The sequence below is a fragment of the Mastomys coucha genome, unplaced genomic scaffold, assembly GCF_008632895.1.
Source record: "Mastomys coucha isolate ucsf_1 unplaced genomic scaffold, UCSF_Mcou_1 pScaffold3, whole genome shotgun sequence".
In the NCBI taxonomy this organism is placed as follows: domain Eukaryota; kingdom Metazoa; phylum Chordata; class Mammalia; order Rodentia; family Muridae; genus Mastomys; species Mastomys coucha.
Genome location: NW_022196909.1, coordinates 27,571,420 through 27,595,060, shown reverse-complemented (window position 1 = coordinate 27,595,060; position 23,641 = coordinate 27,571,420). Strand labels below are relative to the sequence as shown.

Below are 23,641 nucleotides of genomic sequence, written 5' to 3'. Positions count from 1 at the left end.
GATGGTACCAAAACCGAGTTCCGGATTGCCACAGCCCCTCTCCTGAATGACCACCAGGCACGCGAGCCATGAAAAAAACCCAGCTCTTGTCTGACACATAACCGTTTCCTCTTCCCCAGAACTATAAGAACTGCTCATCAAGGGTCCCTGGCTCAAGAGCTGCACCAATAAACTTGACCTTGTTCGCTGCCAATTCGGTCTGATCTGGCCACTTATTGTTGCCCCTGCGCCTCTCACCAGGAGGGTTCTCAAGGAGGTACGCCCATGTAACTATATTATTACTGCAGACCCTGCGGGTAGAATAAGTGCAGTTGAGATCGAAAGGCCCTTTGGAGGGTCAATCAATTTCAGAGAAGGAAGGCCATTCGTGTTCAGAGTCCGAACTTCGGGGGTTTTGACTCAGCACTAGATGGTTTTAGAGCTTTGACCCCGGAGCCAAAATCCCGCAGCTCATTTTCTGAAATCAGAAAACCTGTCAAGAGGGGATAGACACACAGAGGATTGACCGACGGCGCGGGTTGGAATGAGAGCCACGCTAACAAACCAGACACAGAACAAACGAAGTTTTTACTGGGTCCAATTTTCTAAAACTAGAATGGCTCTTGAACTCAGAAACCAGATGGTGTTGGGGACGTCTCAGCAGAGGGCTGAGGCAATGTCGCCGCACACAGCCTCCCTCCTAGTGTTTGGCCGGCCCAGAACTGAATGGGCACTCCCAGACGGAAGGAGCAGAGGCACCTCTTATCTTGTAACTCGGGTGAGGGCCAGCGCTGTAGTAGATAGGAACAAATAAGATTAACCTTTACCCAGGTACACAGAGCATACTTTTGCCTTGTGGTTATGACTTTCGAGATGCGAGGTGTACAAACTGCTCACATTAACTGAGTCCTGTAGCTCACGGTGGAGCACACGCCTACATCGAGCCCTAGCGCCAAGGAGAGAAGCACGTGTATTTACACACGTGTCATATAAGGACCTATTATCGTGCAATCAAATTTCTCTGCAACCCATCTTGATCTGTAACAGGTCAAGCTATGTCCTCCAACGTTACCCTATCAGGAAACTGAGGATATTAACGCAGCAGTCTTGTTGGAAAAGCGCTTTAGCGTTTGAAGCAACATGATGCAGGATACTGGCTCACTGAATTTGGACAGTGTGGTCACATGACGACGCTTGCACGGTCCCCCCTCGGCGCATCAGTAACATCCCTAAAGATGCCTGATTGCTTTCCCTTCTCTCGAGAAAGATGCTGCCAATTGCCGCAGAAAGAGTGAGAGGGTGGGAGGTCGTTGCTGCCAGCGTAATCTACAGAGGTCATTCTCCCCTGAAGAGACCGCGCTTCCAGCCCTTCCATCTCCTTCTCATTCAGGCGCGCGCGGGGATAGCCCCGTGCTAGCTGGGTCCTTTCGCTCCACGGGCGCCGGCGCTACGTCACTGAGCGGCGCCAGTCGCCGGGCTTTTACCCCGGCTCGTTTCGAGCCGCGGCCTCAATGTCCTTGCCTCGGTGTGCCCTGCTGTGGGCTCGGCTCCCGGCGGGGCGCGGGGCTGGGCCCCGGGCGGCCCCTTGCTCCGCCCTTCGCGCTTTCGTGGGGTCATTTCCCGGGGCTTCAGGACGCGTTCCCTGCCTGGCCGCCTCCTCCTCTGCCTCTGGTGGCTCCAAAGCCCCGAACACGTCCTTGTTCGTGCCGCTGACAGTGAAGCCTCAGGGTCCCAGCGCCGATGGCGACGTAGGCGCCGAGCTCACTCGGCCTCTAGACAAGAGTGAGTGCTGGAGCCACCCGGCAAAGCGGCAGGGTCTGCTGCTGGGGTCTGCAGAGTGCAATGTCTATTCCTTTCTGGAGCCCTCAGCACCCGGGCCTTCTCTTGGGTTGAGGTGGTTAAGAGTTTTGTCCTTAAGTGGTGCGCTGCTTGGGCTCCTAGAGTCTTCAGAGGACATGGAGGGATTAAACAGTAAGGGCTTTGCCACTGATCTGATGTGGATGTCTAACAATGTTAAGATTCCGTCTGGTTGCTAAGACAACGGGTCTCAGATCCTGATTTCTCAATAAATTTACTCTCCCACGAGGCAGACCTGAATTTAAATACAAGATAAAAGTTGATAAAACCTTTTTTTTTTTTTTTTTTTTTTTTTTTTTTTTTTTTTTTTTTTTTTTTGCCAAAAGTAGTGTCGTCCCGGGTTCCAGAGACGAATAAAAAACCTTAGCATCACTGGGTTGAAGTGGGTTTTTGTCCTACCTGGATTTGGGTGAATTTGACAAACCTGTAAGTGTTTTCAATGGGAGAGTGAAAGGTTTCTTTCAACCAAATGACATTCTAGGAGACTGAAAGATAATCAAAGTTCTTCTGGACACAAGCTGTCCAGAAAGGACCTTCCTGGGTCTTCAACAAGCAAAATTGATGCTTCCTATTGTGACTTTAAAATATAGGCCTCATGTTGGGAGTCCGAGGCAGAGGATGGCAAGTTCAGTGCCAGCCTGAGCTACAGAATGAGTTCAGAACAAGCTTGGGCAACAACCTTAAGAGAGGTTTTATTTCAAAATAAAAAGTTAGACAAGGTTTCCCTGTGTGGCTTTGGCTGTCCTGGAATGCGCTCTGTAGATCAGGCTGGTCTCAAACTCACATGGATTGGCCTTTTTCTGCCAGCTGAGTCCTGGGTTCTAAGGCGTGTGCTACGACCTCCAGGCTGCAGAGTGTTCGCCTTGGGATATATGCCTTGCCAAGGGTGTGCAGTGCCATGGGTTCATTTCCCAGTACTGTATAATCAACTTTCCCCTTCCTCTCCCTCTACCTTTTCCCTCCTCAAAATAAGCCCAAGCTGTTGTCAGACTGGGGGGTTGCCATTAATTACTGCACAGGCTACTGTGGCTAACACTGCTCTGAGTGAATTACATCTGCCTCTTATAGCAGGACTCACCTCTTCTTAGAAGCGATGGTTTACTCTGGGAGCTTTGGGCACAAGGGGAGGTTTGACTGTAACTCTGTGGAGCTGGTTCTCTGCTTGTGTGTCTGTGGTCAGTTGGGGGTGGTGCGTTGCTATACTCTGTCATTTTTTTTTTTACTCCATTGCACTGTAGCTCAAAGCCTCATGCTCTCGAAGCATTCCTGAGGCCACGGCCGAGGCCTTTAGTATTATGACTTCAAATTCCTTTTGTCGTAGCTTTGTCTAAATTGGTAAACAAATGTTAAAACTTTTATATTTCTCTTTTAGGTGAAGTAAAGAAGGTCTTAGACAAGTTTTATAAGAGGCAAGAAATTCAAAAGCTGAGTGCTGACTATGGACTCGATGGTAAGACTGACAACTCTTTTTTCTTTTTTTTAAGGATTTATTTATTTATTATATGTAAGTACACTGTAGACACTTCAGACACTCCAGAAGAGGGCGTCAGATCTCGTTGTGGATGGTTGTGAGCCACCATGTGGTTGCCGAGAATGGAGCTTGGTTTCCGTGGAAGAGCAGCCAATGTTCTTAACCACCGAGCTCTCTCTACATCTCTACCAGCAACATCTTCACAGAACCGTTGCATTTTGCTTTGCTCTTTGTCATGTGTAGTTATAGTACATGGTTGTAACCTGAAGAAAAGTCTCTCTCCTTGCCCTTTGGGGGACCCACCAGCCCAGCTTGCAGGCCAGACTCCATAGTACAGGAGCTGCATGTTCAGCCTGCCTTAGTGTCTGTCCTGTGTAGTTTTAGTTTTAGCTTGTGAAAAACCAGCTGTGCTGCCAAGACGCTGATAGAGGCTGGGGTTTGCTGTGGCGTTTGTTGTATGTTTAACAATGAGAGCTCAGTAAGGACTAAGCCCTGTGTGCTTCGACTTGGTGTTTTCCACAGCTCGTCTCTTCCACCAGGCTTTCATAAGCTTCAGGAATTACATTATGCAATCTCATTCTCTGGATGTGGACATTCACATTGTCTTGAATGATATCTGCTTCGGTGCAGGCAAGTGCTTACAGGATTTTTTTTAAAATGTATTTTGTGTGTGTGAGAATGGGAGGGAGGACACTAGCATTGGGGGAGGAAGAGGAGGAAGAAGAGGTGGAGGACAAGAGAAGATGAGTGTGGGTGTGTGCTGAGACACTCATTTGGAGGTCAGGGGACAACTTTTGGGGGTCTGTTCTCCTTTCAGTTGTAGGTTTCAGGCATTGGATGACACTGCCTTTCCTTGCTGAGCCATATCACTGGCCTGCTGAGAGGATTTTATTTTTAAAATTATTTTTATTTTATGTGTATGGTGTTCTGCTTGCACATGTGTCTGTGCACCACATGTATGAGATGCCTGCCGAGGCTAGAGGAAGTAATCAGATCCCCAGAGCTGGGAGTTACAGATGATTGTGAGCTGCCGTGCAGGTGCTGGGTCCTCTGGAAGAGCAGCCAGTGCTCTTGACCACCGGGCCATCTCTTCAGTCCAATGTGAAGATTTTTTTTAAAGAAATGATTGTATGTGTGCTCACACATGCCTCGTGTATGTTTTGTATGTGTGCCTGTGTGCTCTTCTGGGTGCACATGCAGAGATGGAGGAAGAGAGCAGGGTTCTGCTCTACCACTGGCTCTCACTAACCTTGGAGCTAGGGTTAAAGATGTACTGGCAGCTTCACCCAGCTTTCTAGGTATGCACAGAATCTGAACTCAGGCCCACTCATGTGCTCTGAGCCACCTCTCAAGCCCTGAGAATTTTAGACTATTAGTGTGTGTGTTTTCTGTTACTTCTCGTTTATTTCTTTAGTGTGCAGGACTTCCTTATTTTAGAATAGGTCCTGGCATTGTACTCTATAAATAAGTCAGTCACTGCCTTTCCATCGAATCCCTCCATCAGTAAGTCATAAATAGACCGTCTTCAGTCCATCATCCTTGGCTCTGTTAGCATAGTTGCAGCATGAGTTGGCACACGACGCCTTTCATCTGTGTCTACCATTGGCTTCTCTCTCCTTCATAAAGTTTTTGTCTTGAAAGAAAAACCAAGCAGTAGACATGGTGGCCCACTTAGGCCTATCCCCTGGAGGCTGAGGCAGGGTTTCTTTCAGTCCCAGGCCAGCCTAGGGTATAGTGTGGCCCTGTCTCAAAAGACAAAGACAAAGTAGGAGCATTGCTGTTTCGTTTCCATGTGTATCTGGTGCCTTCATTATAGTGTTAAATGTGGTTGACACTTAGACCTTTAGCTTGTGCCAGACACTGAAGGAGAACCTGATACATAGCCAAATGAGGCATATGCTACTTTTCTCTCAGAAACTTAGTTGCTTCTCTGTGGTCTTTGAAATTAAAAAAAAAAAAAGTCCCTGCACTGGGGTCAGGTAGCCCAGGGTTTGATCATGGGCTTTGTCTGTACAGATTCCTGGGTTCAAGCCCCAGCAGCAACACTACCCAAAACATTTCACAAAAAGAAGTTCATGTCTCTAATGCATGTGCGGGCTGTTTGTTTACCTCCTGCTGTGTTAACCTTTGTGTGTTTACACCCAAGAGCTTAGAGCCTGATGCTTGGCAGCTAGTGTTTTGTTTTGCCAGACATGTGAGGTGTGGAAAAGGAAGGAATAGAGAGTGGGGTCCTGGGGAAGGATGGGGCCTCTTGCTCCAGGACTTGCTCTACAGTACTGGCAGTGCCCAACTTCCCTCACTCAGAAGAAATGGTTTCCATAGTACAGTGGGGTCTGAACTGAGAGGGTTGCAAGTTTGAGGTTTAGTTACGAGTATCTCACAGAGTGAGCATGCTAATGTGCTATGCTATCTTACAGCTCATGAGGACGATTTATTTCCATTTTTCTTGAGACATGCCAAACAGATATTTCCTGTATTGGATTGCAAGGATGATCTACGTAAAATCAGTGACTTGAGGATACCACCTAACTGGTTAGTTCTTGTGTTTACTGATACAGCGTATCCTAATTTGGGGAAACTAATGTTGATGCTTTTACTTTATACTAGATAACAAATTATAGAGTGGAAAATTTGTCCCCCCCACCCCAAGACAAAACAAAACAAAATAACCAAGGAGTTAATTCTATCAGACATTTTACTGGTATGTTCTTTTCATCCTGTTGGAGCATGGGTTGGGGTTTTCTTGGGGTGGGTTTCTGACAGAGCTCTTTTTCTTTCTTTTTTTTTTTTTCGAGACAGGTTTTCTCTGTTTAACCCTGGCTATCCTGGAACTCACTCTGTAGACCAGACTAGCCTCGAACTCAGAGATCCATCTACCTCTGCCTCCCAAGTGCTGGGATTAAAGGTGCGTGCCACCACCACCAGGCTACGGAGCTCTTTTTCAAGCTTGTCCTAAGCTGTGGTTCTGATACCTTAGCCAACTGCCTGGAGCGTAATTGTTCTCTCCCCATGGCTGGAGCTGCAGCATCTTATAGCACTGTGGCACCTTTGAGAAACTTTCTCTAAATCCTGTAAGCTGTTTTCTAGACCCCACCAGGTCTAACCTTACATAAGTCTAGCCCAGCCCTTGGGCAAAACTCCACAGAACCACCACCCCTCACACACATACCTCCATGGTGACTTGGGGAACTCCACTTTCTTCACCTTTTCTGCCCTTTGATATTTAGCCATTCAAATTCCAGCTGCTTCAATTCAGATTGGAGATTGTGCTCAGTTGGTGGAGCATTTGTCTAGCAAGAACTTGATCCCTAGTACAGCATGACACCAGGCATGGTGGCACTTGCCTGTGATCTCAGCATGTGGGAGGTAGAGCCACATGGTCAAAAATTCAAAGTTGCTGTTTGTGGAGGCACACTCAGGAGACAGAGGAAGGAGGATTTCTATGAGTTCAAGGCCAGCCTGGTCTACATAGAGAGTTCCAAGACAGCCAGGGCTACAAAAAGAGACCATGTCTCAGAAAACAAAACAACAACAACAGCAACAAACTAAAGAAGAAAGGAAAAAAAAAATCAGTCATTTTTGTCTCTGTAGCAGGTTAGAGGCTGACCCAGAGCACATGAAACGCTGTCTTGAAAAGAAAATTCAGCTGCTTTAGCTGTTCTACGTCTGATCTGCTTGTTCAGGGCAACTGTTGCTCTCTGCTCAGGTGCCACCTCCCTGTGTTTCATGGGATGCAATAAGGACCATCTTCAGTGCTCCCTTCCTGCAGGAGTTAGTCCTCACTGCCTGTTGTCTATCCCAAACAGTTGCTGCAGTATTTTGCCCAGTTTTGAGTTTGCATATGGTGGTAGGGTACACCTCCTCACCGTCAGCCCATGTGGCCGGAAGCAGAGGCTCAGCTGCTGTATTTATTGATACTGAAATTACGAAGCCTGGGGGTGCTTGCTTTGGCATCTTTGGGTTCATAGTTGTAGGAGTGATACAAACCTAGCTGTGGGACTGGCGGCAGCTTCAATCCAGCAACACTGGAGATATCCGAAACATTTACTTGCATTTGACGTTTTTGTCCTCCAGTAAATGCTGCTCTTGGAAGTCTTATTATTTTAATGTGGGTTATACAGCCTTCATTGAGTTTTTCAAAGCCTGTCTGCTAGAATGGATTATGGGGCTATTAGAATTAAGCTCTTTACCTGCTCATATTTTAGGTACCCAGAAGCCAGAGCCATGCAGCGGAAGATAATATTCCACTCAGGCCCCACCAACAGTGGGAAAACTTACCATGCCATCCAGAGATACCTGTCAGCCACCTCCGGCGTGTACTGCGGCCCTTTGAAGCTGCTGGCGCACGAGATCTTTGAGAAGAGCAATGCTGCTGTCAGTACTCTACAGGGTATTTGTTCATTTCCCCGGTAACGTCTCTCTCTTGGGGCGAAGGTGCACACTCTGGAGAAGGAATGCACAGTCTCTTACTGTTGGGAGAAATGCCTGTTTCTGCGCACCGGGAAGCCGTCAGGTGTGAGAGTGAGAGAGAGGTGATGGTGCACACACAGCTGTGAGAGGAAGAGATGTGAGCGCTGACATGCTTGCCGGATCCTTAGTTCAGAGGAAATGTCACAAAAGGCCTGGGATCCCAGCATGTGGAACATGGAGGCAGGCCTGGGCTACTGTCTCAGAAAACAAAACAAGATCATCAGAAGTGAAAACAGCAAGACTTAGTTCAGAGAATGAAGTGAAGTATTACTGAGTATTTCCTGTAGGGAGAATTGCAGAAGATCATGTGATGCCTGCTGTCAAAGTCATGTGCTTCATTTCTCTGTCTTTTTTTTTTTTTTTAAGGTTTATTTATTTTATGTATGTGAGTACACTGTAGCTGTCTTCAGACACACCAGGAAAGGGCATCCCATTCTATTACAGATGGTTGGGAGCCACCATATGGGTACTGAGAATTGAACTCAGGACCTCTGGAAGAGCAGCCAGTGCTCTTAACCACTGAGCCATCTCTCCAGCCCTACATAATTCTTTGTGTATAAATTGTGGATTTTTTTTTTTTTTTTGAGAACAAATACCTGGTTTTTTGTTTTTTTTTGTTGTTTGTTAACATAACTATAGCATATTTATCTGAAAGGATATTTAATTGATAGTCCACTATTATTTACTACTTAATTCATATTCAAATTCAAGTTTTGTTGGGCCGAAGAAACAGCTCCACTGAGTACTTGATACTCTTTGAGGCTCCATGTAGAATAGCTCACAAAGTGCCTCTGACTCCACCTCCAGGGGATCCAGCACCCTCTTCAGTGTCTACAGTACCACACATACACATACGTAAAGTATAAAGTACCTTAAAATGTTTCTGTGTGCGTTGCTTGTCAAGTAACCCTCCCTGCTCCCTCCTGGGATCCCATCTAAGTTCCCACAAGCTGTGACCATTTTTCTAGTATACATTAATCTCAGAATTCCTCAGTCTGTCTTTGTCTCCTGTAACCTTTATATTTTTTAAATGCTATAGGTTACTTGTGGACTAGACTTTCTCAGATTGAGCCCAACAGCCTTCATTCTGGGAAGCCTTGCATTCCTGACTGAGTACTCCAGTGTACCATACCACTGGTGTTGCTTCTTCTGGAGGAGTTAAACTGAGATCTTTTTAGTTTCAAGCTTCACTCATAGTGTTGTTCTTAAGTATGGAAACAATTCATATCTGCTGGATTAACTCTGTTAGTGCTGAAGTGTACAGAGAGAAACTGAAAGATGGTAATGCAGAGAGCGAAAGCTCAGTGGTAGAGCACCTGCCTGGCTTAAGAGAAGCCCTGGGTTCACTACCCACTACTGCAAAGAAACGGACCAAATCCAGAACCAGAACTATTGGCTGGGTGACATGGTGCATGTCTATAATCCCACAACTTAAGAATTGGAGGATCAGGATCATCACTGGCTATATAGTTAGTTTGAGGCCAGCCTGGGCTACATGAGACTCTGCTCAAGAAACAAAGGAACCACTACAGTTTCTCTGCTGAAGGTTCTGGTTAAACATTTCTCTAGATTTATCTAACTTGTACAACAAAGTAGCTGTGTGTGAAGGGTGTAAGTATAAACATTGGTAAAATTTGGTTCAGTTATTTGAATAAGTTTGATAGTAATGAAATGAATCCTTTTCAGTCCTTGGCCTTTTTTTATATTGTTGTTACCATTTTCAAGTCAGACATAAATCTGGGTTTCTTTTTGTCATTCCAGGGTGTGCCGTGTGACTTGGTGACAGGTGAAGAGCGGCTGACAGTTGAGCCTGAGGGGAAACAAGCCAGCCATGTCTCTTGCACTGTGGAGATGTGCAGTGTTGCAACTCCTTGTATGTATCTGCTGTTCAGAAAACTGGGATTTTGGGGGTGGGGGGGTTCGGTATTAAGCTTAAGGTATAGGACTTTGGTGAAAGGTGAAAAATCTAGGAGAAAATAGGACACTAAATACTTACTGCTTCACAGTGAAGCTTGTCGTGCTTGTTGTCCTTTGTCTTGGATGAAGCTTTAATCCTAGCATTGAGCAGAGGCAGGTGGGTCTCTTTGAATGCCAGGACAGCTAAGGCTACATACTGAGACCTGGCCTTCCAAAAAATAAAAGTCAGACATAGTCTACACACACAGACACACACACACACGCACACACACACACACACACACGTTTGTGTGTGTATATATCATAAACATAGAGGTTTATCCATATAAACTGTTATATTCTTTTTTATGACAAAAATTCTTCATTTCCCTATTAAGGAATATTTAGGTTGTTTGAATTTTGTTGTGGGTTGAGAATGTAGCTCAGTGGTAGAGCATTTGCCTTATAAGTGCAAAGCCCTGGGTTCAGTCCTCAGTGCTGGAAACAAAAGTCTATATTACATATGGTGCATTAGTAAACTTCTGGCTTCATTTTTGAAAATACTGAAGTGTAAGTAAACAAAGAAAACAAATATATGTAATTTTTCAATCCCACCTCCAAACAATGACTTTGAATTAATCCAGTGGAGTGTACTTTCCTAACTTTCTGTGCTAGCATTCAGATTTTTTTATTTATATGTAGGGTATGCACTCAGGTGAATATGTTAAATAGAGTAAAGATCATATGGTTTTTACTAACAGCTTGCTTTTGTTTTTAAAATCAACTTTTCAAATAGTTTTAAATTTTTCAGTGTTTTATAAAAGTCATGTAAATGGCACACAGAAGTCAAAATGTTGTCTGCTTCCCACTTTTTAGCCTATTTGTCTTGACATGAGTAATTTTTATTCTGATTTTCAGTATAAATTAGCTTTCTTTGTTCTCAGTTCCTTGGTACTTTGGAGATGGAAATGAAAATATGACTTCCAGAAGTAGTGTAACTCAGTTAGAAGTGTTGGGGCCTTAGAAAACAAGCTGAGGGGTTGCCTTGCTTCCCATGTGACGGGCTGAGCATGAGCAGAACCGGCCTGAGGAGGCCTCCCATCCACTGTGCGTGCTGCTCTTGAGCATAGTCTGGGGAGTGCCTTTTGAGACTATGTAGCCTTGGCTGGCCTGGAACTTACTATATGGACCAGCCTGGTGTCAGCCTCACAGAGGCTACTGTTGGGATCAAAGAAGTACACTACCACACAGGACTAAGAGTAATTTTTAGAGAGAGAGAGACAGAGAGAGACAGAGAGAGAGACACACACAGACAGACTGTGTGTGTGTGTGTGTGTGTGTGTGTTTGTGCACATGTGTGTGTCCTTAGAGTTCAGAAGAGGGCATCAAATGTAGGTCCTCCAAAAGCACCCCGTGTTAGCCATCAAGCTGGAGAGTTATGTTGTTCCGACTAGGCAGTCAGCAGAGGTTACAGAGATACACTGGAGGAGAGTGCTCAGAGTGTGGAGTGTGGTAGCTAGGTAACTGGGATTTGAATCTCATCCCTATTGTCTGGATCTCAGTTTACTTTCCTGTCAATAACCTCAGCCCCAATACTTCTAACCATGTTATACTATGGTTACTACTTAAAACAAACCACTTAGAGCAAGCCTGTTAGAAAAGACACACCAAGTAAGCCCTGGTAATGACTTGGTGACGGGGAGTTGGTGCTGGAGTTTAAGTGACTTTTGCTCATGGACACTCTTTTGTTCTAAGATGAAGTGGCTGTGATAGATGAAATCCAGATGATTCGAGATCCAGCCAGAGGATGGGCTTGGACCAGAGCACTGCTAGGTGAGTGGTCTACTCAGTCACCTGCTGCCTCTCTTCTCCAGAAAAGTTCACTGAAAAGTCACAAGTATAAGCTTATATTGTTTTAATAACAAAAACTTATGCTTTTGTGTGTTATAAAGTTAACATAACCAAATTACTAAAGTAGAAATGTTTGAATCTTTGAGGATGCAACCAGTGGTAGAGCACTCTCCTGTACGGCGCCTCTGCTGCCCACCAGCAGCAATGACGACAGAACACCGAGACTACTTCTCTCGACGGTTTACTCAGGAAATTTTCTTTTGTGTTACAGCTCTCCTAGGTACCTAGGTGTTACAGCTCTTTAAGGTACCTAGGTATTACAGCTTTCCTAGGTTCTTAAGTGTCACAGCTCTTCTTGATGGCATGGCTTTTCTTGGTGTTGCTTCTTCTTCTTCTTCTTCTTCTTCTTCCTCTTCCTCTTCTTCCTCCTCTTCTTCTTCCTCCTCCTCCTCCTCTTCTTCTTCTTCTTCCTAGGTGCTGCAGGTCTGCTTGCTTCTGTGGAGTGGCCCCGACTATCTGGAGACAGCCCCTTATATACCCGAGCTTGAGCTGCCAAGTCCTCCTGGATTGGTTCCCTGGCAAACCCTCATTAGCATACACCCGCTTGGGAGGGCGCATGTGCAGTATACACCCGCTCGGGAGGGGCGCATGCACAGTAGAATAGTCTGTTGCTACAGTGTATCGGGAACCCGCGCCATCTTGGATTTTATCGTCCACGCGGCTGCCTACACTCTCCTAGCATGGGAGGGCCCTGGGCTTAATCCTTAGCACCAGAAAATAAATAAATAAAAATAAAAAGTTTGGGGTTGGGGACACAGCTCATAAGTAGAGTACTTTCCAGCAGTCTATGCATGAAGCTCTGGGCCTGATTCCCAGAATCCTATAAACAGGGCATGGTGGAATGAATATTCCAAGTGTTGTCCCAGCACTGACAGGAGGAAGCAGGACCATTGGGAATTGGGAGGATTATCATGGCCTCCACAGCTAGTTCAGAGCCAAGCCAGGCTCAAAGGAAAACGGGAAGAAGGTGTGTCTAGCCATAGTTAGAGTCGCTGCTGATGTCTGATGTGGTTCGCGTCAGCTTTTTTATGCATGTGGTGTCTGAAGGACTTAGCACTTTGTGTTGCTTCTTTGCAGTTGTGTTGTCTCGTGGGTATTGTTCCATTCTGCAGACAAATCCTTGTGGGTGTTGTCATGAAAAGCACTGCATCACTTTGTTTCATGGACCGATATTCTCCCTATTACCAACAGTGCTGAAGTAGAATTATTAGTGGATGCAGCTTTTCACTTTTGGTTTATGTTTACTTGTTTTGTAGGATGGGGTCCAAAAATAGGAATTCTTGAAGTTCACAGGCGTGAATGAATGTGTATTGCCTGTTTTTCGAAGTGATTCTTTTTCTTCTTTTCCTCTCCCCGACTCCTTTCTTCCTTCTTCCCCCTAATCTCGGCCCCCAAAAAGGAACTCACTATGTAGCCCAGGCTGACTTTGACCGCTGGGTCCCTCTGCCCCAGCCTCTAAAGTGTAAGGGTTATAGGCTAGTCCCACCACACCTGCCTTGGAATGAGTTTTAATTCAGCACACTGTAGTAGGGCAGATGTTTTCAGATCAAAAACAAATGGCTGAGCCCAGAGTTTGCCTGTCAGACAGTGAAAGTGGATCTACTCCAGCTATGGAGCTTGGATCCTCTTTGCTTGCTACCCCATGCTACTGTTTGTAGCACCTCGGCTTCCGTAGAGTTCTCATTTGAAGAACACAGGTCTATGACTGATAGTGCTCACCCTACAGTGGTGTCAGCTGTGCTCAGAGCAAGTTATGGGCCTGTGAATTCGTAAAACTGGGCTCTGTCTTTGCCCAAAGAAGGCTTGAATCAGAGAGCCTGAAAACATTGGCCAGAGTTACAGTGCTGAGGAAGAGGAGAGCAATGTAAACCCTCTGTACATCTGCAGGACTCTGTGCTGAGGAAGTCCATTTGTGCGGAGAGTCTGCTGCTATTGACCTGGTCACTGAGCTCCTGTACACCACTGGGGAGGAGGTGGAGGTAAGAAATGTCCCTTCATTCTCTAGGGCTGTGCCACAGAGCTGATGTACCTGCTTACTGCCGTGTAAGCCATAACCTGGCACAGTCAGAACTTAGCTGTGGAGGGCGCACACGATGAACAGTACTGCATGTGTATGGAGCTGGTCTAGGGACACCCCTGTCTGCATGCTGTCTAAAAGAGCAGATTGAAAACAGAGAGCTTAGCAAAAGGAAAGTCTTTATTTTCTTATAGCTGACTAGCTCGTGTGTGTGTGTGTGTGTGTGTGTGTGTGTGTGTGTGTGTGCGCGTAGTTGAGCCTCATGTGGGAAATAGTTCATTCTCACACGGTTCATTGTTTGTTTGTTTGTTTGTTTTGGAAGGTGAGGCTGTTTGATTGTTTTTTGTTTTTGAGATGTGGTTTCACTGTGTATCCCAGGCTGTCCTCAAATTCATGGCAATATCCTGCCGCAGCCTCCTGAGTGCTGGGATTGTGGGCAGGCACCGTTGGACTCAGCTTTCAAGCTTTCATTTTCTCAAAAACCTTTCATTTCCTTACTTTTTGTAGTGCTAGGAATTGAACTAAGGGCCTTAAACATGCTCTACCACTGAGCTACATCCATAGCCCATGAATAAATGTCATTAGAACTAACTAAGTCAGACTGTTGAGTTTGAAGTTCAGCCTAAGTTTATAGTGTTCTCTCAGTCTTGTGTTGGAGCTTCTGGTATTTATCTAATTGTCACATCTAGTTTGCATCCCTTTTGCATATATGAAGTTCCAGTTAAAAAACTGGTTTCTTCTAAAAGTTGTCCTTATTGTGCCTTCTCAGAATTCCTTAATAAGATAGTAAAATTGGCCAGGCAGTGGTGGTGCACGCCTTTAATCTCAGCACTTGGGAGGCAGAGGCAGGCGGATTTCTGAGTTCGAGGCCAGCCTGGTCTACAGAGTGAGTTCCAGGACAGCCAGGGCTACACAGAGAAACCCTGTCTCGAAAAAACAAAACAAAACAAACAAACAAACAAACAAAAAACTGATAATAAAATTGTGCATTGCTTTTCTCATTGCTCTAACAAGGTAGACGAAGTAGTTGTGGAGGGAAGGAAGGTGGGAAGGTAGGAAAGGAAGGGAGGAACAGAGGGCTTCTTTTGGCTCACAGTTTCAGGGTTAGAAGCAGAGAGCAGCTAATGCTGGTGCTTGGCTAGCTTTGCTTTTTATTCTCTCTGAACCCCAGCCATGGGGGTGTTACCCACATTTAAGGTGGGTCTCCTGCTGTTACACCCTTTAGGAGAGATTCTCCTAAGGCACTTCCAGAGATGTGTTTCCATGGTGATTTTGAGTCCAGCTTGCCTGACAGTGAAGATTAGCTTTTACAGAAATGAGGAAATGTCTTGAGCTGACCTATTACAGCAATCCCGTGCTCTACTGTGAGGGAGATTGAATAGAATGCAGTGGGAGAAATTCTAGACTCAAATCTTGGACTTTGCTGCTTTGGACCCTGTCTTCAGCAAACCACAGAAGCCTGAAAAGATGAGCCTTTGATCTCATCTTTTATTGGACTATTTCCCTCTGCCATAAAATGAAAATATCAGTCAATAATTTTTTTGAAGCTGCCACTTTGTCCTGAAAATTAGTGTATGTTAAAGTTCTTTGAGGATGTCACACAGTAATATTAGTTCAGGAGTGCCAACAGTTGACATAGCACAGCATCCAAATGAAGGTTTCTGGGTGCTGCTCCTGAAAGGTGTTGCTTAACTGGCCGTGCAGGCCTTCCTCTGGGCAGGCAGTCCTGGTACTGACTTGAGGGTCCTGCTTCCCCATGTATGTCTTTATTGCAGGTTCAGAAGTATGAGAGGCTTACCCCCTTTTCTGTGCTGGATCGTGCACTGGAGTCTTTAGATAACCTTCAGCCTGGGGACTGCATTGTCTGCTTTAGCAAGAATGACATTTATTCTGTGAGCCGACAGATTGAAATCCGGGGACTGGAATCCGCAGTGATATACGGCAGCCTACCTCCTGGTAATCACGGGCGTCTCACCTGTTAGCTTGAGATCTGTATAGAGAGCACAGTAAGGAAAGAACGCAACTAATGTGAGCTCTTCCTTCCAGGGACCAAACTTGCTCAAGCAAGAAAGTTTAATGACCCCAATGATCCATGCAAAATCCTGGTAGCTACAGACGCAATTGGCATGGGACTGAATTTGTAAGTAATTTGTTTGTAGTGAGCAGTGGGTTGGATGGCAGGTGGTGGTTGTTGTTTTCAGTTTCCTAGTTGGTTAGAATGGAGGTAATGATGTAGGCTGGAGCTTTTGGGTTTCTTAGTCCTCAGGTGTGCAAGTACCTCCTGCTGGCACTTACTGTCTCTAGGCAGCGAAAGCAGCCAGACTGGTAAGACTCAAAATACTTGTGTGCATGAGCTTGAGCCAGGCTGCCTAGGCCACCTGGGCTCGCCCTGCCCTAAGCACAGTATGGACCGCACACTGACTTTGGGCTCTTCACTCTGTCTTTTTAGTTTGTTTTGATGTTTTTTAAAGGATTAAAAAAATTCTGTGTATTTAAATTCTGAGTATTTGGGCCTGGAGAGATGGCTCAGCAGTGAAGAGCACTCACTGACTGCTCTTCCAGAGGTCCTGCGTTCAATTCCCAGCAACCACATGGTGGCTCACAATCATCTGTAAAGGGATCCGATGCCCTCTTCTGGTGTGTCTGAAGATAGCAGCAGTGTACTCATATACATAAAATAAAAATTAAAAAATGTCTGAGTATTTTACCTACATGTTATGTACATGCACCACATGTGTGCAGTACTGAGGGGGTCAGACCTGTGTGTGTATGTGTGTGTGTGTATGGGTATTTGCCTAATGTATTTCTACAGAACATTTGTGTGCTTGGTGCTGTTGGAGAGGTGTCATATCCAGGACTTGAGTCACAGGTGGTCCTGAGCCACCATGTGGATGCTGGGAATGGACTCTGGTCTTCTGGAGGAGCAGCCAGTGTTCCTGACTGCTGAGCCATCTTCCAGCCCCATTTCCTCCTGTTTTTGAATAGTTGCAAGATTAGGGGACAGCTTAAATGAGAGTTGGGCTGAGCATGTCTATGATTACTGATGACCCAAGTGACGGGGACTATGTATAGTCTGTGGGGTCACTTTTATTTCTGTTTCAGGAGCATAAGGAGAATTATTTTTTACTCCCTTATAAAGCCCAGCATCAATGAGAAGGGAGAGAGGGAGCTGGAGCCCATCACCACCTCCCAAGCCCTGCAGATTGCAGGCAGAGCCGGCAGATTCAGCTCACACTTTAAAGAGGGGGAGGTTACCACAATGCACCGAGAAGACTTGGCTTTACTGAAGGAGATTCTGAATAGACCTGTGGATCCTATACAGGTAAGGCTTAGCAAGCCCCGCTGCTGCTGCTGCATGCAGGACGGTCATTCCTTCCTTCCCTAGTCACTTGCCTCAAATGCATGGAAATGGAAGGCCTATTTGAGTTGGGAAACCATGACAAGAAAGCTCTCCTTGGGCCAGAGAGATGCCTCAGGAGTTGAGAGCGCCTGAGATTGCTTCCCAGTACCCATGCCAGCAGCTCATAAGCACCTGTAACTCCTGTAGCTTCAGGGACCCTCTGCTGCCCGCTCAGTGCCCCATCCATCTGTTAAAAGAAAATAGATAGGCTTTTCTCTGTTGTTTTAGAGAGACATTGATACCTCATAAAGAATTGTGTACAAATGAAAGACCCAGAGTCAACAGCTTTAGTTGGCCTGATTTTCCTTGCTGTGGGTACAAAGAGTCATGTCAATAAAGTAGAAAACTTACAGAAGCTTGGCAAGAGAGGTTGCTTAGCACTGGGTTATACAATCGTAAACCAGGGCTTACTTAAATAGGTGGTTATTGAATTATTTTAAAACCAGCTAACTTAAGAGTTTTAAGTTTCTAGAAATCTCCTTATTTCATTTGTGGCTTATTTCATTTGTCAGTCAGATGATATAAAGGAAAGTGTATGTGAGGTAATGGGGTGGAGGCTGCTGACACGGTGTTAGCTCCTGGGTGGGATATGTGTCTTGGTAGCCCCTATGTAGTGTATTCTCAGCCCCTCTTCTCTCCTGTGTACCTCTTTTCTAGTCTACACACGACCTTTAGGGATTATATCTTTTAATTCCTCTTCCTCCACCTTTCTCTCTCTTCCCTTCTTGTACTTAGCTGTGGGCATTGTTTAATACTGTGGTATAGAAAGCCAACTGATCTCCAGAGAGGATGCCTTCTCGTGTTCTGTCACTCATATAGAAGTAACTGGGGTTCCCTTGTCCATTTTTTTTCTAAGAGTTATTTATGATCTCTCCTCTCTTAACCTCTTACTATTAACTCTCTCTTCCCCCTCTCTCCACATGGCCATGGCCGGCCTCTACTTCTGTGCCTTTTCTCTATCTCTTTTCTACAATAAAACACCTTAAGACCAAAAAAAAAAAAAAAGAAAAGAATTATTTATTTATTATATACAAGTACACTGTAGCTATCCTCAGACACTCCAGAAGAGGGCATCAAATCTCATTACAGATGGTTGTGATCCACCATGTGGTTGCTGGGATTTGAACTCTGGACCTCTGGAAGAGCAGTCAGTGAGTGCTCTTCACTGCTGCGCCATCTCTCCAGCCCCCCTCCCCCTTGTCCATTTTTATTCCGTGAAGAGAATTACAATTTGGAAAGTTGTTTCACTTATGGTATTTTGTTGGATCATGATATACTCTTGAAATCTGACTAAAAAAAATATCAAAGAGTTACATGGTCTACTTTCATTAAATAATCCTATCAGCTTTTCTGATTGCAGTAAGTGGTTAAAATGGTGGTGTATCTTTCCCTATATTACTGAAATTCTTGGCATGGGACTTGTTTGGTAAGAACTTAGTCTAATGTAGGACATGTTTTGAAGGAAGGAAATCTTTTTGAAAAAGAAATGAGGAAAACTGAGCTCATGATTATGTTGTCCATTCCTTCCACAGGCTGCCGGTCTCCACCCGACTGCTGAGCAGATCGAGATGTTTGCTTACCATCTCCCCGAGACAACGCTGTCCAATCTCATTGTAAGCAGAAGCTCTTTCCATTTTTCTTATTGACATGCCATGTCAGTGCTGGCTCACTGCATGGACAGTTATCTGCCTTTGTGCATTTGCCACTCATGAAATGTATATCGCTGGTGAAAACTTCCAACATCTGGGCATGCTAGGTGTGTCAGTGCACACGTGTAAGCCTCAGGATGCTGAGGCTGGAGCCCCTAGAGTTGCAGGCTAGCCCAGAGGTGTAGTGAGCCTCTGTCTCAAAAAGAAGCTGAGGTTAGGAAGAAGGTGGAAGAAACGCCTTAGCTTAGCTTTAGAGAGCAGTAAGTGAAACACAGCTCTCCTGAGCTCTGCTGGGGACTAAAGGGAGTGTCCTCTGTGGGCTCTGCTGGGGACTAAAGACTGAGTTCCTCAGTCCTACCCACTAGGATGTGGACTCCAGGCCAACCAATGATTTCATGTATATTTCACCCCCAGGATATTTTTGTAGACTTTGCACAAGTCGATGGGCAGTACTTTGTCTGCAATATGGATGATTTTAAGTTCTCTGCAGAGCTGATCCAGCATATTCCACTGAGCCTCCGGGTGAGGTATGTGTTCTGCACAGCCCCCATCAATAAGAAACAGCCTTTTGTCTGCTCGTCCTTGTTACAGGTATGTCTTTAGCTCCATGCTCTTTTGAGTTGCTCCAGATTGATCTACTTTCCTCCAACAATATGCTTGGAAGAGAACCCTAAATATGAGAAACTTTGTGAAAACTTAAACATAAACGAGCTTGGTCATTTCTGAAGGATAACCTTGCCTTGTATTTAGGCCTGGATGATGTCGCCATTGTAAGCGGAGGCACGCAGTAAACTAAGCTCTTAGAGGGTTAGGGCTTGGAGGTAGCATTGGTACTCCGTTTCCTTAATGTGAGGCCTGTGCCTCTGTCCCTTCTCAGCCATTTGTGCTGGGCTGTGGTGTGACTTGTGGAAAGCACAGGATTCTAGGAGAAAGGGCGCAGAGCTGAACTGTACGGGGCCCTTACATGCCTGGAGCTCTATGCTGGGCTGCTTGCCTCATGCCACTAAACTCAGGCTTCTTCTCTGGACTTCTTGCCATTTCTACCATAGGCTTAGCATTCTGTGTATCAGCTCTATTTGAACTAAATTCATTATTGAATTTACCTTTTAAGATATTGTTAAATTATGTAAATAACACACAAATACTTGTGATGGCAAATTAACACATTACAGGTAGGTTAATTACAGTTTGCCATCCCCAGCTGTTAGTTTGTTTCACATGGCATCTGCCAGCATTCATGAACCTGTAGGAATTTCAGTTTTGATTTGTGGATGTTTTCCTATAAATGTTAGATACAGCTCTCTTCCTTTTCCTTTAACAGTGTGTTTTAGAGGTCTATGTTTAGGTATTTTTCTGCAAGTATGTTATTAATGGGGGGTTGTGGGCCAGTCTTGATCTACTGCATGCTCACATGACTGCAACTGGTTCCTGTGGCCTTGGTCCTGTTTACACCATTTGATGGGCAAAAATGAAGCAGGAGCCTCTGCCAGGAGGGAGGACCCAGGAAGAGTGCAGGTCAGCAGTTGCTTAGGTCTTCTATTGAAAGCCTTGAACATGAAATCTAGAGAATTTCCTATTCTGCCATCTCATCTGTCCTGAACTTTAAGGAGCGCAGTCTTGCTGATGGCCTCTTGTACTACCTTGGTTAGACAGTAATTTTGAGGCCAGCTTGGCCTATATAAGACTTTGTCTCAACTAAATAAGTCCTTGTAGGGTATTAAATTTTTAAAAGGAATTATTTATTTTATGTATATGCACTGTAGCTGTCTTCAGGTATACCAGAAGAGGGCATCAGATCCCATTACAGATGGTTGTGAGCCACCATGTGGTTGCTGGGAATTAAACTCAGGACCTCTGGAAGAGTAGCCAGTGTTCTTAACCACTGAGCCAGCTCTCCAGCCTCCTATTAAATGTTTTTTTAAATGTAGTAGGAAAGCGTTAAGCAGCTATGAGACCAGTCTGTCTTTTAAAGCAACCACAGTTTACAAGTTATGCTTCCTTTTTCTTTCTAATTAGAGACCTAGGAGGTTTCTGCTTATTTTACCAAACTTTTCTTCTTTCCTCTCAGTTTGCCAGGCAGTACAGCAGGAATGAGCCCCTGACCTTAGCATGGCTACGCCGGTACATCAAGTGGCCTCTGCTTCCACCTAAGAATATTAAAGACCTCATGGATCTTGAAGCTGTTCATGACATCTTTGATCTTTACCTGTGGCTCAGGTACCAACCCTTTTCCTTCTATGCTAGGAATTTCCTAACTCAGGGCAAACTTTGGTTTTTTGTTTGTTTGTTTGTTTGTTTGTTTTTGGTTTTTCGAGACATGGTTTCTCTGTGTAGCCCTGGCTGTCCTGGAACTCACTCTGTAGACCAGGCTGGCCTCAGAAATCCACTTACCTCGGCCTCCCAAGTGCTGGGATTAAAGACGTGCGCCACCACTGCCTGGCCCGCCTAACTCAGAGCAAATTAAAGGTTGTTTGAGTGGCCTGCTAATGAAAGAGTGATCTCAGTCCAAAGGCTTTGCTATCCCTTGAGAGCTAGCTGTTTAGAAGAAAAGAATTTCAGCTCCACTTAGACTCAAATTCTGCATTAAACAAAATTATCTCTGTGTGTGTGTGTGTGTGTGTGTGTGTGTGTGTGTGTGTGTGTGTGTGTGTGTGATGTGGGTGAATGGGACTGCACATGCCAGGGTGCATTTTGTTTCAATGGAGGCCAACTTTGTGGAGTTGGTTCTTTCCTTCGTATTTTCTGTGGGCCCTGTGGATCTCCCTGAGGTCAGCAGTCTGTGTGAAGCAGTCAAGCTCTATCTTCTGAGCCATCTCAACCAGCTCAGATCCTGCATAGTCACGGGGTTTCCAGCCTGTTAGCCTGTGCATTAATGTTTGAGAAGAAGCCCTCAAGTGTGGTTCAGACACCACCTCAGGCACATGGGCAGAGAGAAAAGCTGCACAAAGGTCCCGTGTTAATAGAAAGGAACATAAAGAGGGCTGTTGTCAGAGAGTGGCTAGGTTGTTAGAGGGGGCTCAGCCGTCTCTCTAATGCTCTTTCTTTCTTTTCTCAGCTACCGATTTGTTGATATGTTTCCAGACTCCAGCCTTGTTCGAAATCTCCAGAAAGAACTGGATGTCATTATCCAAGAAGGCGTGCACAACATCACCAAGCTGATTAAAATCTCTGAGTCACACAAGCTTTTGAATCTGGAGAGCTTACCATCAGGGAGCCAGTCACATTTGTCAGGAGCCTCCAGAAGCCCAGCAAAAAGGACACGTGGCACCAAAAGTGCAGGGAGTAAAGCCACAGAGCTACCCAGCCCAGGTGACAAGGAGCTGCCCCTCGCCTCTAAGCTGGTGCAGCAAGGGCTCCTCACCACAGACATGCTGAGGCAGCTCCAGAAGGAGTGGCTGACACAGCAGCCAGAACATGGCAGAGAGAAAGTGGGGACTCGGAGAAAGAAGAAGGACCCCAACGCCAATTAGATTTTTTAATTTTGCAAATAAAAATCAATTTTAAATCCTTATGCACACAGCATTCACTGCCTGTGGCAGGATTGTGGCCAACTTGCACTATTTTTTTTTTAATTATTGCACAAAAAAGTAAATTCCTAAAGCTACTTAAACTACTTATTACAACCTTAAAATAGAGTGTCTTTGAGGTTTTAGTGGTTTTTGTAATGGCCTTTTGTAGAGTAGCCCAAGACACTGCTGTTTGAAATTCTGCATGGCCTGACATCAGTTAGGGAATTGTTAGGCCTGTTGAGGATGTTACGGACGGAATTCTTTGGCACACATTGCAGTTTTTATACCCACTACCAGAGATTATTCTAGAATCTGGAAATACACACTAAACATGGTGGAGTACAGCTGAACAGAGCAAGGGCGCTTGTCTCTAGTGCACTGCTGTAGCCACAGTGTATGAGTTAGAGTGGAAGCTTGACAAAGTCAGCTCCAGGAAGGGGTGCCAAGGGGCAGCGAGACCACGGCGAGGGGTGGGAAGGGCTATTAAGTCACCAATGTCTGGAGGCCAGTCTGTTGCATAGTGGTCTCCATTTGCCCTGGTTAAAAATGTAGTTAAAAAAAGTGTAAACATCAGCTTAGGAGTTGGACCGTCATGCTTTTTGAGCCTATGCTTGTGAAGGAGTGGGCAGTCTCAGAGCTGTCAGAAGCTAAGTGATGGCAGGCTCCTGAGTCCCAGCCTGCCCACCCCAAGTATTTCCTAAACGAATCCGACGATTTGGGCCATTCTGACTGTGACTGGAACTCTCAGGTCATTCTGAGAAGTAAGCCAGCATCCTGAGCATGTGCAGAATTGAATCTGACCCCAGAGTAGAGCCTTGGGGAGCAGCCAGATGTGCTGTGGTAGCCGTGTCTCCGCCTTTCTGAGGGGATTCTGAGTCGGGTGGCATTTCATAGACCTGAGGTGGCAGTGTTCATCTCAGACTTTGTCTTCATGGGCACAAAGGCTAAAGGGCAGGAATGTGCTCTGTGCCTGCGGGTAAAGGAATGAAACACCCAGGAGATGTGTCGCTGGACAACTCTAGTTAATAGGATTATCTTTCCTCTGTGACTTATCATGTGCAGTCATTCTTGTCCATGTGGTCCCACAAAATTCCCACGAACTGAGGCAGACGGGCTTTTACAAAGGACAGTTCAATTTCTTGCAGCTCTGATGGGCGGTGGAGGTCAGGGGCTGTCAGGGAAGGGCTGCTTGAGCACTTAGCTGAGGGGAGTTGAACAGCTATCGCTTGCCCCCTTACCTTTTCCTTCTCGGGGATAGGAGGGCCCGTGGTTTGGCAGAAGACACTGGAGGTGTTGGATACCAAGGCACACAAACAGAAACTCGAGTGGGCCTGGGCCCATCTCAGCTTAGACTGTCACCATGAGAGCAGCTTGGTCTTGTTAAAGTGTGAAGGGTCACCTTTTTTTGTGGGCTTGTAAGTCCCCTGTGGGCATTTCATTTTAATCGTGACTATGTCCTTTGCCAGATTTTAGTTCTGTGGC

General features: G+C 45.5%; 1 protein-coding gene across 4 annotated transcripts; it reads left to right on the top strand.

Annotated features, from left to right (window-relative positions):
• The first annotated feature begins 237 nt into the window (after positions 1-237).
• Positions 238-22,201, top strand: Supv3l1 (Suv3 like RNA helicase). Of its 4 annotated transcripts, none has more exons than XM_031347837.1 (15): positions 238-256; positions 3,209-3,286; positions 3,830-3,937; positions 5,725-5,839; positions 7,513-7,681; positions 9,539-9,650; positions 11,429-11,506; positions 13,472-13,563; positions 15,377-15,557; positions 15,648-15,741; positions 16,704-16,923; positions 18,534-18,614; positions 19,065-19,241; positions 20,719-20,867; positions 21,706-22,201. In XM_031347837.1, the coding sequence occupies exons 3-15, from the start codon at positions 3,874-3,876 to the stop codon at positions 22,118-22,120; spliced, it is 1,947 nt and encodes a 648-aa protein (XP_031203697.1). In that variant the 5' UTR covers positions 238-256; positions 3,209-3,286; positions 3,830-3,873; the 3' UTR covers positions 22,121-22,201. The 4 variants fall into 4 exon arrangements, with proteins under 4 accessions (XP_031203697.1, XP_031203694.1, XP_031203696.1 ...); XM_031347834.1 differs by lacking the exon at positions 238-256 and adding an exon at positions 1,437-1,761; XM_031347836.1 differs by lacking the exon at positions 238-256 and adding an exon at positions 2,170-2,262.
• The last annotated feature ends 1,440 nt before the right edge of the window (positions 22,202-23,641 follow it).

What these genes read in the sequence shown, in the direction of transcription:
- Supv3l1 (XM_031347834.1), top strand. Translation starts at nt 1,491, where the DNA reads ATGTCCTTGCCTCGGTGTGCCCTGCTGTGGGCTCGGCTCCCGGCGGGG. An exon ending in TTGAGAAGAGCAATGCTGCT is followed by an intron (nt 7,682 to 9,538) that starts GTCAGTACTCTA and finishes TTGTCATTCCAG; the next exon opens with GGTGTGCCGTGTGACTTGGT. An exon ending in CAACGCTGTCCAATCTCATT is followed by an intron (nt 18,615 to 19,064) that starts GTAAGCAGAAGC and finishes TTTCACCCCCAG; the next exon opens with GATATTTTTGTAGACTTTGC.